The sequence below is a fragment of the Sus scrofa genome, chromosome 15, assembly GCF_000003025.6.
Source record: "Sus scrofa isolate TJ Tabasco breed Duroc chromosome 15, Sscrofa11.1, whole genome shotgun sequence".
NCBI classification, from domain to species: domain Eukaryota; kingdom Metazoa; phylum Chordata; class Mammalia; order Artiodactyla; family Suidae; genus Sus; species Sus scrofa.
The window spans coordinates 46,646,751-46,666,047 of NC_010457.5; the positions used below are offsets into that span (position 1 = coordinate 46,646,751).

Below are 19,297 nucleotides of genomic sequence, written 5' to 3' on the forward strand. Positions count from 1 at the left end.
TGGTATGCTCTTCATTTATTAATATTATTAATTCACTAATCATTATTGATATATTAATGCATTAATGTATACACAGGCATTGGTTACAGTAAATCTTCATCAATGATTATGGGATTAGTAATAATTCAGACTGGTACTAGAAATAAGCTCACAGGCACTCAGCAAATTTTCTCCTGGATAATGTAAATAACATAGTTAAGATTTCAGAAGATTAAAAATTCTTAATAGAACTGTTTCCAAGTATCTTCTATTACTTTAAAAGCTCTGGTATGCCTATGATAATTGACATATTAATTGTAATCAAACAAAATGTTGAGCAAGTTATACGTGTGCTGTGCAGGGCATAAAGTAACATAAACCTGCAATAAGCCTATAGCGCATCTGGGGAAAAGAGACAAATAGAATCATGATGAAAATAATTGGTAACATATGACAAAGGCCACATGAGGAAAATATATATTAGGAGTTAAAGATTTTAGAAGATGGTGGATTGTCAATACATATTTGTCTTTTTAGGGCCACAACCCCGGCATATGGAGGTTCCCAGACTAGAGGTCAGATCCGAGCTCTAGCTGCTGGCCTACCAGATGCGAGTCACGTCTGCAGCCTACATCACAGCTCACAGCAATGCTGGATCCTCAACCCACTGAGTGAGGCCAGGGATCAAATCTGCGTCCTCATGCATGCTAGTCAGATTTATTTTCACTGAGCCATTATGGGAACTCCGAGATATTATAAAATTGATGCCACTAGAGTGAGCCCTGAAGGATTGGTCTGGGTGGGTAGGGGAGGAAGGTAGCTGAGGTGACAAAGGAAAAAAAAGAGGCAGAAGATGCAAGGCACAGAACAGCGCAATGATGTAAAGTTAGTAGAAAAGGAGGAGACTGGTTATAGTTGCTGTGTCTACTGATTACATGGTAAAGATCTCTGCAAGTTGACATGTAACTGCTGTTCGACTAGTTACTAATGGATACAAACTTCAATATTAAAAATAATTACAAAAATTCTGAATTTCCTGTAACCTTGAGCTTTTGAGCTAAGTCTGCTTTCACTCATCCTGAACGGAAGGTCAGTGCAAATCAGCTCTGAGAGACAATGTCTGCACTTTTCTTTTGCCTCAGTTCTACAGTCAGATTTCCACTTTAGAGCTTGTTAAACACCAAACAACAGACATAAAATGGGGTTGCTCATGCTAAGCCCCATGTCACCAAACCGAGACTTAACTTCGTTACATTTTAGGCTCTCCCAGAAATGGAAACTGAAACCAGTCCACCAGCATCACCTGGTCAGCACGCCTTAGACACTCTGCCTGCTGGACCTCTGCCCTCCCCTCAAGGAAAGCCACCTTGCAGTAACCTGCCCCCTCTTTTGCTTAGTCTTACTTCCTTGTCTCCACTCCCTTCGGCCTATTTAAAGTCTTCTGTTTTGTACAGCTCCTCAGAGCTCCTTTCTGTCAGCTAGACTGGCTGCTGCCTGGTTCAGGAATCATCGAATAAAGCCAGTAAGATCTTTAAAATGGTCTCAGTCAAATTCCGTATTTTAACAAGTGAACACAGGAGGGGTGTTAGGAGTAGCTGTGACCAGGAATAGAAGCTGAGGGAATCCATAGCGGTAGCAGGCCTCCTACCAAGGCCTGAAAACCAGATTCTTGCAACCTGCTAAGCCTGTTTTGCTTGTTTTTTTCTATTTGTCCCTGGACACTAGTAGCAGAATCCTAACCAGTTGAGCGGCCTGTTCAGGCCACACAGAGGGGACAACCTTATCCAGTTCTGGGGCCAGGCTGGTGAGGGGACCCTGATGGGAGGTTGCAGCTGCTGAAGGGGACATGGGCCTCAAAGACTGTGCTGAAGAAGGGAATAACAGACTGTGCCCAACAGTCCCGAGCCTGGGGCTGGGAAGTGACAGGAGGCCCTGTGTGGGATCCCTTGATGTGACATTTAGGAGAGAGTGACGATGGGCAACATTTTTCAGGGGTCCCTCATGCCAGCCTGCAACCACTCTGCAAGCTACAACTCACTCAAATACAAGTGGAAATGCCTAGAAATGAAGTCATTCCATTATGACCACTGGCAAATCTGAGTCAGAAAAGCAGCCCAGCAAAGTGGGATTTTTAAAATCCTTCAATGAATGGTTGCATTTGAGCAAAAGTACGGACAGGGTCACAAAATACCGCTTGACTTGTTTTTTGTGAAGCGTATCTGAAAGATGTTATGTAATTGTAATCATTCTCTCTACCGATAAAAGGAGATCTTTATCTTATTTTGCACCCCCTGTTGCAGTCTGTTCTTTCCTGCTGTCCTTCACACTTTGGGCTAAACATTCCTGAAGAAAAAATTAACAGTGTGGAGTGAGAGAGATTAAAGAGTATTAGTTCTCATTTCAGGAGGAAAGATCAAAATTTTGTTATGCATGCTCTGAGAAAAAGATAAAAAGCATCTTCGTAATTGTAGAAACTGAAATTTCCACACTCACACGGAATGGTAAAATAAGTGAGAAATTCTTCCAAGCATGTCAGGGCACAGCATATTCATGGCAAGCAAGGAACCCCAGCCTACCTGCATTATATGTATAAGGAGTATTATACATGTCTGTGTCATCATCTAGAAAATGAAACATAAATATTATGGTAATACAGATTCAGTCACCACATCCTAATAAGATAGCAGAACTTCAGAGAAACAGCAGACTTGTTAGAAAACCAACATATTTTGCTGGGTTCATAATACCGGTTTAAAATTTCCAAATATTGTGGTTTTTTGGCTGGGCCTTGGCAAATTGACTTCTCTGGATTGTTCTGCTGTCCACTTCATAGCATACAGACATCAATCTCTTTCCCTCCTTTCTGCCTGTTCTGGATCATGGATTTCCTTTAGTAAGTGCTTTAAGATCTCTTGTAAACTCAGTGAGACCCAGCTATGCATATTCTCTTGATAAGGGGCAAATACATGTGAACAGAGAAATAATGCATCTGTTTAAGCAGACAATACACTGCATCCATTTATTCCATGCATAGGGAAGGATGATGGGATAAGGCCAGGGCCCCTGGCACTCCTTCAAGGGTCACCTTCTAAGAGGCTTCCTGGTAGCTCAGGGGTGAGGAAGGCATGCAGGTGTCTGGAAGTCAAGGGGTGATCTAAGAATAAGGAGGAATGTTGAAGAGAATGCAGGGCTGTGAGATTTTCTGGGGTCTTGACATTTTGTGTGAACTCAAACTACACAAGAGAGTATATACATCCTTCCACCCACGAGGACCTGATCAGAAAACATAAATACCTGGCTTGTGCACCATGTGGATTTGCTTAAACATGGTCTTGTACCAGTCCTTCGGTCTGTCAACTGTCTGTAAAAGACAATGTACAACAGTTACAAAACTCGTTCTAATTGCAATGTATACATGTAAGGATAACCTGACCCCCTTGCTGTACAGTGGGAAAATTAAAAAAAAAAAACAAAAAAACAAAAAAAACAACAAAAAAAAAAACTCGTTCTAAAAAAACATTGTTTCCTTGATGGTTTTTTTTCTATATTATTTATTTATTTATTTATTTATTTTGCTTTTTAGGGCTGCACTTGAGGCGTATGGAGGTTCCCAGGCTAGGGGGCAAACAGGAGCTACAGCTGCCAGCCTATGCCAGAGCCACAGCAATACCAGATCTGAGCTGCATCTGTGACCTACACCACAGCTCACGGCAACGCTGGATCCTTAACCTACTGAGCAAGGCCAGGGATCAAACCCACAACCTCATGGCTCCTAGACAGATCCATTTCCACTGCACCATGATAGGAACTCCTATTTTATCTTTTTAATAGCAGATTTCTCTTCTGTGATAAAATTGTCTGACTCTTTACTATTTCATGATGACAGTATCAATAATTTATCCAGGTATGCATGCAGTTTGTAATCATATTACTTCTTGTTTGAGTTTAGGCTGAGTGGAACATTATATGCTATGGTTTGATTTTTTCCAGGTCACAGCTGTGCCCAATCTTAGACCATTGATATTTGAACACGCTTACTTATATAAAATTAACTGAATAAAAGTTATAGCCTTGTAATTGTTTGCTTCTCTCCTTTTGGTGATAATTACCATTCTTCTTAAAACTTGTTAGCAAGTTTACGGCTCAAGACATTATTTTAAAAATTAACCAGGAAATATTTTGGATGCAAACTGTATTCTGACCATCGGCTTAGAATTAGAGAAATAAAGATTGGATAAAATTTACTAGTCTAAGTTACTAAAATCCTGAATATAGTAAACAATCTTGAGTCCTAGAGAAGTCCAAAAACATAGATATTGTTTCAAAATTTCTTTAACATGATAATAAAATGTTGGCAACATTTGAATGCTAAGTCATAAATTCCTTAAGTGCAGAAGCTTCTATCCACCTGCTTTTGACATAATATAAACAGTTGGCTGTAGTGGAAAACTGAGATTAATGTCAGATCAATCTAGATTCAAATCTTGGGTCCTTTAATTTTGGATTTTAGTACTTCCAAGCAATATGAATTTGGGCAAGTAAGGTAACCTTTTAGAACCTCAGTTTTCTCTTTTCTAAGATGAAACATTTGCACCCACATCATAAAATTGTAATGGAAATTGAAAGAGTGTATACAAAAAGACCTAGAACATGCCTTGAATATAAGAAATGCTCAATAAATAACAATAGGGAACCTTGAATATTCATAGACTAAAATAATGAATGAATCCAAGTTATCAGATGGAAGTCTACCTAATCATATACTTGTAAAGGTGGACATATACCTTTGCAATAATAATTAAAGATTGCTTGGCAAGATCTTCATCTCAACTCTTGCAGAGCTATTCTGGTAAAAAGCTCAACCATTCTGTACATAGTAACTAAATATACCAGATTTTTTGAGATGGTTCTCTTCATATAAAATATCCTGTTAGAATGGCCACAAAAATATTCTTGTATTTGTTAGACTGAGCTTTGGTGTAGATTTTATACCCTGATTTTCCTCTCCAATATGGTCATTGAACTTTTCATCTGGAAATTGAGGGTTTTGTGCTGTATCTAAATTTATTTTGATCTCTAAGAATATATAATTCTGGTAATCACCACAAATGTGGAGGAGCATCAAGGGCTACTGGAACTTTTTGGGAATCACCTCTTCATTTATTCCAGATCTTGCTACAATGGAAATTTTGAGCAGGTCATTGGCTGACTTTATACGAAAGTGGTACGAGCTGGTGGGAGGGGTGGTGATAACCAGAGTCTAGCTATTATTTGCTGGTTTAAACAAAGTTGCTGAACATGTATCTTTAAGGGGCATTTATTTTCATAAAAGATGGATTTCTCTTTCATTAAGCTTTGGTTCCTTTGCAGTCTTTAGCAATAAAAAATAAGACATAACTTCGTGTAAAAATGTTTCCCAGCCATATCTGGACACAACCAGTGGCCACGAAGAAGCTGAATAAGTGAGTTATATCGCTGTATATGGCAGTGTATCCTGACAGACAGGATTTTTTCTTCACTTGCTGGAGGGCACATATCAGGCGGCGGGATCTCAGTTGTGCCATCTGCCAGCTTTATATGGCAAGCACAGAGATGCCAGGAAATGCCCAAGCTGGTTGGCAAAGAGGAATATGAAACTGGTAAACCAGAATACTAAAACTCTTCCCTTTCTAAAAGAAATCTTCTAAGCATTTAAAGTTCCTTTTATAAATGCCATCAGTTGGTTAGAGTGTGGTGCTTATAAATGCCATCATGTAGGTTGTTATGCCAAATATTGAGATTAGGTAAACAGAAGTCTACTCAAATTTGAGGAAGTTTCGTATGTGTTCCTCAAAATGATTTTGCATGACAGTAACCCTAGTAAATCACTATTCAGTTTTCTATAACCTTGGCTGAATCAACCTGAAATCTTACATTCCTGTAGTTTACAAAACATCAGAACTCTACATTGACTTATCATGCAGAGATTTCCAAAAAAGGAAAAGACATATTTTCTACACACGGTAAACGGTATATATTCTATTCTATTTTTGCCTCCTTTCAGCTTCAAAAAGGCTCAAATGTTGTTATAGTTGAAGTAGAAGAAAAGAGTCTTATATTTCACTTAACTAGCTGGCCTTAATTACACAATCTCGTGGGATCTGAACCCTAGTGGGTTTTGTTGTTGTTGTTGTTAAGGATGGCAGTAAAAGGCTAACATCGAGGTCCCAGGTCACATAGGAGAGGGCAGTCTGGGGAGCTGCTTCCCTTCATTCAAATGGCTCAAAGTTGCATTTGTTTAACTCTTGGCTTTCTAGAGTTTCTCGGTTACTTTACAAAGTCCTGTTTCCTTGGTCTGTGCTGGTTGTCTGAAATGAGACTAGAGATGATACATTGAGAAGTACGGCCTTTGGTATGTACACAGCCCACAGCCCACGTGAAGCAATGTAAGTCTGATAATCATTACTCTCTATGCGGATGAGAAAGAAAAACAACCTTGGAGATTCTTGGCCTGCTGTGGCTCAGAGATGGCCTGACTCCACATTTATAAACACAGCTATACTTGGGGATGTTCTCTGCATGGCTGAAAAATAGGAAACGTGAATAAGAGTCTTCAGACCTGTATCTCCTCTGTAACCTTTTAAAAGTCTAAATGAGAGCATAGCTGTCCAGAAAAATGCTGGTTCCTTACAAGGAACTTCTGGGTTGCTTATATTTTATTTTCTACTTTATAGAAAGGAAACTTGCATTTAATGTCTAATATATGTGTTTGATTATGCATATCTAAACATGCTTTTGATTTGGCAGTAAACAATATGAAAGTTGTAATAGTTCTTGATTTTCACTAAACATCTCAGTGTTTTCCTTTTAAAACATAAGCAAGTGTTTTCTTGTTATTTAAGAAAATTATGTCTATGGATAAAAATAGTTCCAGCTCTGCAGGTCTATTGGGGGGATCACTTATTGACTTAAAAATATACCTAGAGGTTCAGATAAAATCCTTTCAGACCAAATCTATTATTACATAGATCAGGGATCTCTTAATTTGTGTATCTATTATGCTTCGAGGGTCAATTAAATGAAACCAGTGACACCATACCTGTCTGACACTGTATTCTTACATTATTAGGTTAACTTTAATTCAAATTAAACCATTTTAAGTCAGAAATCTCTAAAGAGAAACAAACAACAAAAAGCCACCACCAGAAACACGTAGTCACCATAAAATTAAGAGTGTTAGTCACAATCCCTGAACTTTTCCTGTCACTTAAATATGACAATCATCAGTTCCAATATAGTTTTCAGGACCTCATAATTAGTCAAGATTCAACATCCCCAGAATCTAATGTGTCTAAAGCCCCAGCACCCGCTCTACGGATTTACTTTCTGGCCTCTAGTTCTAACACAAATGCTTGGAATAATGAATGTTTACCTCTTCTCTCTGAACACGGGATCCTCATCTAATAAATGCAAATTCAAAGAGAGGAAAAAAGCTCCACTCTTTGCCTTTCATTCTTTTTGAGCGATTCCAGTCTTCCCCCTGATCTCTTTTTCTTGTCGCTTGCCCATTCTTTTCCTCTATCCACTCTTCTCTTTCTCCCCCAGGTTTGCATTCCAGGCCAGCAGCTCTGGCGACAGCCCAGTCAGGTATGTGGGTGCTGGAGACCCAGTGTTAGCAGTCCGCGCTCCCTTCCCTCTCCGCCCCCCAGGTTCACCTGCAGAGGTGTGGCGGCTCTCATCCTGGCGCCCCCGTTGTCGTTCCCGCCGCCAGCACAAACCTCCGCTCCAAGTGGACTGATCAGCCAGCAGCTGCCTGCCCAAGCCCGGCCTCTGCTGCTGCTGAACTTTGCCAGAAGGGGCTGCCCTGACACACTGAGCAATGCTCTGGCAGAGTTTAAAGACTTAAAAAAAAAAAAAAAAAAAAAAAAAAAAAAAAAATCCAAACACTTTCACTTATCGCCCCGGACAGCTCTCAGCAGGAGGAGCTGACGAGGGGACACTAAAATGTGGTGTGTGTTTTCTTCAGACTGTTTCTCCTTTCCACGACATGAACTCCCTTCCCTCCAATCATCTCCCTTCCCAACTCCCAGTTCACAGCTCCCAGTCTCCTGGTGTTACCACACATCCATTTCAAGAAACAAATCACTGGGTTATTTGCAATGCGCGTGGGAATTCAGTGCAGCCAAAGAATCCACATTTTCTCCTTCCTTCGCTTTTCTCTCCCCATCGCCTTAACACTCCTTGGTGAAAGGTAAAGCCAAACATAGCATACTTTTATCGTTTCACAGAATCACAATTTTCGTGATTTTTAATTTAAATGGAAAAACAGATGGGGTCTTTCTCTTCAATCGACAGTTCCCTTTCTCTGCCACACACAGCATAATATTCATGAGCGCTCAGATGGCACAGAGGGCAATCCTCATTATATAAGACCGTAGGAATGCACAAAGCCATTGACAATCCAGCCTTTGTGGAGTCTGTGCACAGCCCCAGAGCGACGCGCGCTGGCATTTCCTACCGTTCTAATTGCTGTGGGGATTCCGGATTCATCCACGGGCCCGATCCCCGGGTAGTGTGGCGCTTTGATGACCGTCACTCGCTTCTCCTCCTCTGAGGATCTGTACAGTGGTATCGAGCTTCCCATGGTGCCGTCCAGAGACTGTGCGTGCTGGGGATATGTGTCTGTGGAATCTATGGCGAAAATTTGGTGAAATGTATTTATGCACAACGAATCAAATGAATGGAACCTGTTGTATATTTGTGTCTACTGTGACATAATTATATGTATTATGTAATTGTATGTAGTTATATATAAGCATATAATGCTATGCTTATAAATAAATATAGAGCATATTTCCACCACTATTTGATCTCATTTACCTTAAATTTGAGCCACTCATTGTTAACATGTAGGTGTATACTGAACAGATCTATAGCAACAAGATCCTCATCATTCAATGATAAAAAGACAAAGGACAAAAAAAAAAAAAAAGTGAAGTAAGTCAGAAAAAGACAAATACTGTATGATATCACTTATATCTGGAATCTAATATAAGGCACAAATGAACCTTTCCACAGAGAAGAAAATCATGGACTTGGAGAACACTTGTGGTTGCCAAGGGGGAGGGGGAGGGAGTGGGGTGGTTGGGGAGTTTGGAGTTAATAGATACAAACTATTGCCTTTGGAATGGATTAGCAATGAGATCCTGCTGTGTAGCCCTGTGAACTATGTCCAGTCACTTATGATGGAGCATGATAATGTGAGAAAATAGAATGTGTACATGTATGTGTAACTGGATCACCATGCTGTACAGTAGGGAAGAAAATTGTATTGGGGAAATAACTATTAAAAAAATAATAATTACCAAAAAAAAAAAAAAGAAATCCAAATGTATAGTTGGATGTGAAGATTATGGGCAAAAAAATGATCATAAATTATTAGTATTAATTTTGGGGGAGGCTGTACCTGCTACATATGGAAGTTCCTGGTCTAGGGATCAAATCTGAGCTGCAGCTGCCAGCCTGTGCCATAGCTGTGGTAGCACGGGATCCCTAACCCACTGCACTGGGCCAGGGATAGAACCCATGCTGCCACAGAGACAATGATGGATCCTTAACCCACTGTGCCACAGTGAGGACTCCTGTTAGTATTAATTTTTATTTAAGACTCCATGGTGGCCAAAATGGCTTTGCTTTTACTTTAAAGTAGCAAGAACCATGACTTCTCATCCCCTGAATATAAAAATTGCCCTAAGCATACATTTTTGATGAGATTTATCATGCTCTTATTTTCAAACCATCTTTGTTAACTTTCAGTGTATTTTCATAAGAAATAGAGAGGACATGTATACACTCTATATTCCACTTACTCATAGTTTATAAGTATTTATGAAGATCAATGTTATTATTTATTTGGTACAATTGATAATATGACTTGCTGTTTTTCTGTAGTAAGTTTCAAAATTTTGCTGATCAAGAATGACTTTTAGCCATGATTTGTCAGATCTGTCACTCTGGATATGGAAAAGTCCTTATGTCAGAGTAGCTGTCATTGATTGCATGTAGATATAGATATAAATGTAGATATAGATAGATAGATCTAAAAAAAGACCATGTTTTTATAACAAGTTTATGCAAAACTTCATAAGTAAGATTTTAAAGAATTTAACTCATCATTATAAGCAGAGATAACCCCCTGTACATTCAAAGCCATTATAACATTTATAACTGCTATTACTATGGTTATGTTTTAGTTTACAACAGAAAAGCACTTTCGGACGATTTCTGATGAAGAATGAATAAGGCTAGGAATAAAACTGCTTCATGTGTCATTGTATGTAAAAGTAATATCTTTTCCAAGCAACTCCAAATTAAAATGCAAAGTGATGTTTGACTCTGATTTTCCATTTAACTATAGAATGGATTTGTGAATGCACAACCATGATGCTATCATTTCTATCGAATATTTTTTGAGCACCCAGTATGTGCAGAGTCCCAGCCTAAATGGTGTTAACTCTGTCTTCATATATGGTTCATAAAATTCTCTGAACTTATAGTTTATATAATACAGGTTAGCCTTTTATTATGTTCTTCTATGATCCACTCACTCTCATTCTTGCAGTCTTTTGTCCTCAGCTTTATATTTCCTCTAGGGTAGAATAGATTTGTATATCATTCTCAGGATCTATCTCAGCATTGGCCAACTGGAATTTGTTCAATATTTAAACACAGAATTATTTTCCCTTGTAGTATAGTTTGTATGTAAAATCTACCAATTGATATGTCCTAATATAAAACCTGTCCACATTCAGGTATTTATATATTTTGTTTGTTGGGGTGGTAGGGACAAAATTATGTTCATTAAGACAAAGAAGACAGAGAGTCCAACTTTTGACAATAATTTTTGGGGAAAATATTATGGCTAGAATAATTTATAGAGTTTTATTATAGATGTGTAATTATGCATAGCTCCATAAAAAAAATCTAGATATAATGGACCCTTATTATAGTACTACACTATGCACTGATTATATAGGGCAATATTTTAGCATCAAGACGTTCCACTTTCTTATGCTCTAAAAGGACATCATTATAAGAGTCACAGATATCTCAGGAGCAGCATTAGAGAAAGCACAAGTATATTTAGTCTTTTCTTTAGTGAGTCTCATGGTTGCATGTAAGTCTTAGGTTTTGTTGGCCACAGAAGGCGAGTCCTGTAGTCTATATGCTGCATATTCCTGGGTGACTAATAGCCTCGCTTTCTTTCAATACAGCGTTGGAGAGGAGAGGGTGCTGCTTGCTGTTCATGAGGAATGGGAGTTAAAAGGCTCGCGTTCCAGTTTCTTTCCGTCTGCTGGTTGGTCGTGGCTAGAGGATCAGTCTCCTGCTTTTCTGAGAGGTAGGCTGCAGTTTCATGGTCCCCGTTTCCTTCCTGCTTCCTGCTGCCCTGGAAGCCTTCTAGTTGCTCAATATCATGGAACTTTTTTCAGCTTGAATTCACAAGATGGTTCTGTTTGGTCTGTTTTTCAATGTTTGGTTTTTTTTTTTTTTCTCACACTTTTAAAAACTAAGAAATATTTATTATGATTTTTAAAAATCATTCTTATGTATTCTGCTGAGTAAAAATGTTTCTAGCATCATATAGTATAGCTTCTTTTCCAGGAGGCTTTCAATAGTTCATAAACCCCATGAAATTATGTGTTTAAAATTTTATATGAATGGTCTAATGTTCTTTTTTTTTTTCTGGAGGAGAGAGCTATCTTTCATTTAATTCTTAATTTCCAAGGGATTAAGAACGACCTTTCTATAAAATTCTGGAATCATCACTTAAAGGAACTTGCATCCCTGACTGATGGTCTTCTGGTCTTGGTTTGAATAGTTTTTTACTACTTTGTGAGGCAGCCTATCCCCTTGTCTTAATGGTTAAGCAGTTCTTCTTTATGTATATCAAAAGAATTTTCTACAGTGAAAGTTTTCCATAAAAAAAGGGCTGTCTCGAACATGGATGGCATTTGCCACCCATGGAAATGCACTCCTCGAGTGTTCTGGTGATATGAACTCTTCTCTCCCTAACTGGCCATCTTTTTCTTTCTTCCCCATCACCCCAAATATCCAATAGCCTTCTCCAGACTCAGTCATCATCTTGGAATAGCTGGGTGCCTATTTTCTCCAGTGTTAATTCCTCTGCCTTTAATTCCTATCCTAGAATAGGTTATTAAATAGTGGAGTGTTGAATGTTTCTGCTTCCTTTTCCCAAATTACTCTGATGCTTTACATTTTTCTCATGTGGTTTAAACCTGCTATATTGAAATTGTCATGAAAATAAATCATGGCTATCAGATGACTTACCAAGTGACCGGCCATGCTGCATGATAATGCTTGAATTGAATGAGCCAGGTAGCGAGTAAGCAGAAGGGGAGAACGGCCTTTGATAGTAACTCATTGGACTCACAGTGCCTCCGGAGTTTCCATTCACTGTTATCTGGCTCTGGGAAAAGTGCAAAGACATCCTGTTAAAGCACACAGTCCACTATGAATTCCTTTAGATGACAATAAAGGCTTCCAATCACATGACAGTAATCAGTTGTCAAGTATTTACTTTGAAAACTGATGTCAAGAAGGGCATGGGGCATTTTTTTTTTTTTTCAGTATCTTCTCTATCTTCCTTTACTTCTGAAAATCACTCTCTGTATGTCAAAGGGCACAGGGGGTGATTGGAGAGTAGAAGAGCTGACCAGTGGGCATGCCATTCTGCCAACAGTGATGTCCGAAGAGATCAGTAGGAATCAGTATAAAATAAATGTGGAGGATGAATCTGTGTCTATGTCCTGACTTAAGTAGTTAGAACACTGTCACAGTGCTCTGTGTGTGTGGTTTGAAATGAACATTCTTTAACAGAAGGAAAGGGACTGGTTCCCAGACTTGGTCAGGGATGTAAATCCTCTAGTGAATCAGTGTTCCTGGGGCAAGGTGACTAACATAAGGTGGACAGTTGTTTGGATTTATATATCATGAGGCAATCTATTCTGGAAGAATCAACAACCTGGCAGAGCATCAGAAAGACATTTTAAACCCCTGGCTTCTTCCAAGTCTCATCTCATTTTGCACTTTATAGGTCTCTTTTTGGTTTCTTAATAATTTATTGTTTTGATTGCTTTATATTTGAGTGTTTTCATATCCCCAGTGGTATCTCAAGATTCTTGTTAGAGATGGCCATATATCTGCTTTCTAAATATATATATATTTTCTATAACATGCAAGCTGGTGCTAATAGCATAGTAAATATTCAATAGATACATATTCTAAATAAATTGAATCAGCTCAGTTCAGAGAGGTTGAGCTCACTGTTATTAAGCTGCCTGTCTGTCCACAACACAGCACAGAACTTTGTGGAGATTGCATAATGTGCAGAAAAAAGGTAAAATGTTAGTTAAAGCATTTAGTTAAAGTACCTTAAACAGAATACACACTACACACACACATGCATATAAGAAGCATCATTTGTGAACTTTATCTGCTTATTTTAAAACAAATTAAACTGCTGTTGTATAGGCCTGAAACATAGGTAGTCAATTAATTTCATACTTGAATGATTTTTCACTTTAAAGCAGCTATTTTCAAATGATGTAGAATTAATCTAATTTCATTACTTTATAGCTATACCACAACTATCCTAAGGTCAGTAAGCACTTCATTATAATGATTGTGCTTAATAATGAAGTCCTTCTCTGAGCTGTTATAGAAATCACTCTTATATTATAAATAACCCTGAAAAGCACTGGCCACTCTAATAAGTGGAATGCACAGATCTATCCAAATTTTTCAGAGCACTTATGTATCTTTGATGAATTATTCGAGAATATTTTTGCCTCCTTGCTCAAATCCAGTTTGGTTGATCTTTGTAAATATAATTTCAATACTATTGCTATAATATGTTATATAGTTAATGTTAAAGGCAGGAGAATTCTTCTTATTAAAAGCCATCATATTACTATGTAACATCACATTACTATGACTCCTATTTTGATGGTTTCAACAACATTGGTTACGGGTTAAAAAAAATGTTGCAAATAGAGTTAGTTTTCATCATGTTAAATCAATTAGAATTTTACTAATGAAATACTACTATTAGAATTTTAGAAAATACTTTACTGTTATAGTGAAATAATTATTAGGAAAATCATCTCACAGAAAAGGTATGTGCAATTTTAAACTGTTACTTGAAAATAAGTTCAGTTACAGTTAGCTCCCCAAGACTATATGTATGCCTCTCAGGCTCCTAAGGAGTCTTAGAAACAGTAAATTAAATAGGTGAGTACATAATATATTATCACTGCTTTGTATTTTTGAGTAAAGGCATTCCATAAGGTTTTAGACGTAAAGAGCTATTGAAAGTATAATAGAACATGACGAGGCTTATGCCTGCTGGTACTAGTGGCAGGGAAGGTGTTAGCCATGGAAAATGAAGTTGCTTCTGTAGCTAGTCTCTGAATGGAACATTTCAATGAAAAGTTTTATACCCAGCCATGGAATGAATACTGAAGCCCACACAAAGTATTATTAAGTATTTAGCAAATATTCTAAGAAGTATCTTTTATGTTTTGTAATTGCAATGTCTTTAAAAACATATGCTTTTTTAAAATTCAAGTCTCCTATTATTTTTTAGGTATTTATTTTTTAATTTCTTAAAATACTTAATGAATTTTATTACATTTATAGGTGTACAACAATCAAAATATTTCTCCATGCATGAAATTCAGATTTATGACCTTAATACAACATACAAATTATGTAGTCCAGCTAAAGTTTTCTCTATGGTAGTGCATATTTAGGATTTCATTATTAAATCAATTTTAGAAAAGGAATTCCATTTATTTTGCCTGAAGTTATGCACCTTTTAAATTGAAGTTATTATCTAAACATTATATGCAATTGAAAATTGGCTCTATAAATTTTTGAAACCCTTTAACTCATTCATAAATCATTTACTAAGGACTGCTTGTCAAATAGACATACTTAAATGATATAAATGTGGTGGTAAATATGTATATATTGCACTAAATGGAAGAGAGATTATTGATATATAAAACAGTAAATATTCATAAATTTACTGGAATGTCTCAGGAAAATAATTCCAAAAATCATAGGACTAAATTTCTGCTATGTAAGTTAAGATTATTTACATCATTTAACTCATCAGATATATGGGTTCAAAAGATGTAGCAGTTAATGAAGGGGGGGCAAGAAGAGTTAACTTCATTCAGTGAGTAATTATGAATGTGAAAAACAAGGAGATGTGAACTGTTCACATAGGGCACATTCAAATGAATCTCTGAAATAAACTATTATCTACCAGGATTTTATAATGGGTTAACATTTTAGATTTTCTCTATAATCTAATCATCATCATATTTTGTGTACCTACCTAAATTTCTGAGAAAACTTAATAAGGCAGATCACTGTATAACTCATGAGCTAGAGCAACACAGTGTAAAACATAAGGGCCTCTAAAGTGAAGAAATATAATTGACCTTTTCAGCCCAAAACAGGCTTATGAGAATGACTGTAATGGATTCTCTAACAGGTTGTACAGAATTGGTTTAGGTGGAATCAACACCTGTGCAAATAAAAATGCTCAGCAGCAAAATCAGATGGCAGACAAGAAATTGATTCTTTGGCCTTTGGAGATTTGTTTAAAAAATGATGGAGCAAAGGAAGGAAGAATAATTACATGCATGATACCAGGGATGGTTAAGGTGGTGCCATCTATCACCGCAGACTGCTGACCCAAAGTTGGGGAAGGTGTTTCAGAACGGTCAGTGGTGTCAGAGTCAGCTATCTGCAGCTCATCTGAGGTTGCTGAGGAGGACTCCCTGGAGGAGCAGGAGGAGTGCTCGCCCTGGGAGAAATCTGTAGTGAGAAAGCCTGTGGTGTTGCCATGGATAAGGGGAGGAGGAACAAGGAGAATGACTTTATAAAAAACAACGTGAAAGGGTTGGAGGTATTTGCAGGTGTGAAGGCCCCAAATCAGCAGGTGTGGATGCTGGGCCAGAGCTACAGGCTGGTGAAAAAGTGGTTGAGTTAAAAGGTACCACAGAAAGAGGGCATGAAGAAGAGGCTTCTGGTGGGGTTTGTCTGTATGTCTGTGAAGCATTTACCTCCAGCACATTGGCAGTTAAGTTCTGGTTTCCAAGCTGAGTTTGAGGAAAAAACAGTGAGAAGAGATATAAATTATCCAACTAATAAAAACATCTTTTGCAATGTGGCAAAGAAGGCAAAGCATCAGTTTTATTTGCAAGCACTTGAAAGAAATACATTCAGAAGGATTAGGTGCCAACATACAGTAGAGGAAAAGCATGAAAACATGCAGAAATGGAATCCAGTAAGTGTTTTTTTGGAAATAAGATCAATTTTCACACAGTTTTAGTTTTGGGTGGAGCTTAAGGGTATTGGCATAATGGATTTTTTTTTTTTCTCAGAAATTTTAGTTTTGGTACTTGTGAGAGCAAATTAGTATCAGGTTATCCATTGGTTGGAAGAATTAGTTTTCCCTCTGCCAGAAAAATCTTAGAGTGGATTTCTCCTTACTGCCTCTATCTTGGAAAATACCCCCAAATATAAGCCAGTGTGCCTCATGTTTTTCTGACTTAGAGATCTAGAGACTGATCAAATTAAAGACAAGTAAGTGGAAAGGGAATTTTCTTTCCTTTCTGCTCATTGAATCTCTCTTGATTTCATTATAAAATACCAAAGGAACTGAACTTTAAAAATCCTAGCAGTGCGTATAGTGAAACCCTCGCGTGAAAATGAAAAGGAAAAACAAACAAACAAAAACAGCTACTGATAATGTTAGCGTATACCCTAGCTGGTTAGAACTATAGTTGGTTTTAAATCTTAGGTAAAGGAGAAAGAAACTGAAGGAGAAAGAAAAGGTTTAGTACCTCCAAGGGTATATAACCCAAGAGGCTAAACATGGCAGAGGGGTAGTCTATAAAAGGAAGAGAGTGGATGGCCCATTAAAGATGCTGTAACTATTTGTTCTAACCTTCATGATGTCTCGCCACACAGATGAAATATGACAATAAGCAGCAACCTCAATGTGAGTGAATGAAACTCAGAAGCCAATTTTTTTTTTTTTCCTTACTCCTCATACCCCTATCTCTAGAATAGAGGGTTTTTTTTTTTTTTTTTCAGTGTTTGGTGTGGTGCCAGTTGTCACATAGATAGCCAAACTATTATAGGATATTAATGTAAGGATGGGGATGTATTAAAGGGAACTGTATAAGCTTAGAAATCTTGCTTGGCAATCCTGAGAAACAAAAACCAAGCAGGAGGCATAACTCTCCCAGACTTCAAGAAATACTACAAAGCCACAGTCATCAAAACAGTGTGGTACTGGTATCAAAACAGACAGACAGACCAATGGAACAGAATAGAGAATCTGGAAATTAACCCTGACACCTATGGTCAATTAATCTTTGACAAGGGAGGCAAGAACATCAAATGGGAAAAGGAAAGTCTATTCAGCAAGCATTGCTGGGAAACCTGGACAGCTGTATGCAAAGCAATGAAACTAGAACACACCCTCACACCATGCACAAAAATAAACTCCAAATGGCTGAAAGACTTAAATATACGACAGGACACCATCAAACTCCTAGAAGAAAACATAGGCAAAACACTCTCTGACATCAACATCATGAATATTTTCTCAGGTCAGTCTCCCAAAGCAATAGAAACTAGAGCAAAAATAAACCCATGGGACCTCATCAAACTGAAAAGCTTTTGCACAGCAAAGGAAACCCAAAAGAAAACAAAAAGACAACTTACAGAATGGGAGAAAATAGTTTCAAATGATGCAACTGACAAGGGCTTAATCTCTAGAATATACAAGCAACTTATACAACTCAACAGCAAAAAAACCAATCAATCAATGGAAAAATGGGCAAAAGACCTGAATAGACATTTCTCCAAAGAAGATATACAGATGGCCAACAAACACATGAAAAAATGCTCAACATCGCTGATTATAAGAGAAATGCAAATCAAAACTACCATGAGATACCACCTCACACCAGTCAGAATGGCCATCATTAATAAATCCACAAATAACAAGTGCTGGAGGGGCTGTGGAGAAAAGGGAACCCTCCTGCACTGTTGGTGGGAATGTAAACTGGTACAGCCACTATGGAGAACAGTTTGGAGATACCTTAGAAATCTATACATAGAACTTCCATATGACCCTGCAATCCCACTCTTGGGCATCTATCCGGACAAAGCTCTACTTAAAAGAGACACATGCACCCGCATGTTCATTGCAGCACTATTCACAATAGCCAGGACATGGAAACAATCCAAATGTCCATCGACAGAGGATTGGATTCGGAAGAAGTGGTATATATACACGATGGAATACTACTCAGCCATTAAAAAGGATGACATCATGCCATTTGCAGCAACATGGATGGAACTAGAGAATCTCATACTGAGTGAAATGAGCCAGAAAGACAAAGACAAATACCATATGACATCACTTATAACTGGAATCTAATATCCAGCACAAATGAACATCTCCTCAGAAAAGAAAATCAATCATGGACTTGGAGAAGAGACTTGTGGTTGCCTGATGGGAGGGGGAGGGAGTGGGAGGGATCGGGAGCTTGGGCTTATCAGTCACAACGTAGAATAGATTTACAAGGAGATCCCGCTGAATAGCATTGAGAACTATGTCTAGATACTCATGTTGCAACAGAAGAAATGGTGGGGGGAAAAACTGTAATTGTAATGTATACATGTAAGGATAACCTGACCCCCTTGCTGTACAGTGGGAAAATAAAATAAAATTTAATAAAAAAAAAAAAAATAAAATAATATCAATTGCAAGGATAGTAAGTGAAGATACAAAATATTTGATGAAAAAAATCATAAGGCAAGACCCTCCATCTAGTATGCTATTAATGTAGTATTGCATGTGAGTGGTGGAATATGAATCTTTGTCCATATATGAAAGAAATAAAGGAGGCATGTTTTCTCAAGAAAAAAAAAAAAAAAAAAAAAAAAAAAATAGTGGTAATACTCTGGATTCATGTAAAAAATTACCAATTGTCATTTTTCTTGGAAATAGTGTCTCACAATTTGTAGTCTAAGAAGTTATACTCTCTAGGCAGCATTAATTAACTTATTATTAATAAATTATAAATAAGCAGAAAAAAAAAAAAAAAAAAAAAAAAAAAAAAAAAAAAAAGAAATCTTGCTTGGTAAAGATTTAAATGGTTCTTGGCCAGCCTCATCTTCACAACTGTTGATGGCATGCATTATACTTAATTTCTCTCCTCTGACT

At 37.6% G+C, this 19,297-nt stretch overlaps 1 protein-coding gene across 27 annotated transcripts in view; it reads right to left on the reverse strand.

Moving 5' to 3' along the window:
• The window catches only part of SORBS2 (sorbin and SH3 domain containing 2), a 325,081-nt gene that overhangs the window by 61,152 nt on the left and 244,632 nt on the right, over nucleotides 1-19,297 (reverse strand). For 13 of the 27 annotated variants that reach the window (XM_005671729.3, XM_005671728.3, XM_021075575.1 and 10 more), the window contains 4 exons: nucleotides 12,307-12,445; nucleotides 8,477-8,649; nucleotides 3,274-3,340; nucleotides 2,556-2,600 (listed from right to left, as the gene is read on the reverse strand). In XM_005671729.3, the coding sequence (XP_005671786.1) occupies nucleotides 2,556-2,600; nucleotides 3,274-3,340; nucleotides 8,477-8,649; nucleotides 12,307-12,445 (424 nt within the window). Of the gene's footprint in view, nucleotides 1-2,555; nucleotides 2,601-3,273; nucleotides 3,341-7,673; nucleotides 7,884-8,476; nucleotides 8,650-12,306; nucleotides 12,446-15,688; nucleotides 15,857-16,115; nucleotides 16,152-19,297 lie in introns of those variants that run through there. The other 14 variants (XM_021075568.1, XM_021075565.1, XM_021075567.1 and 11 more) reach the window with 5 other exon arrangements.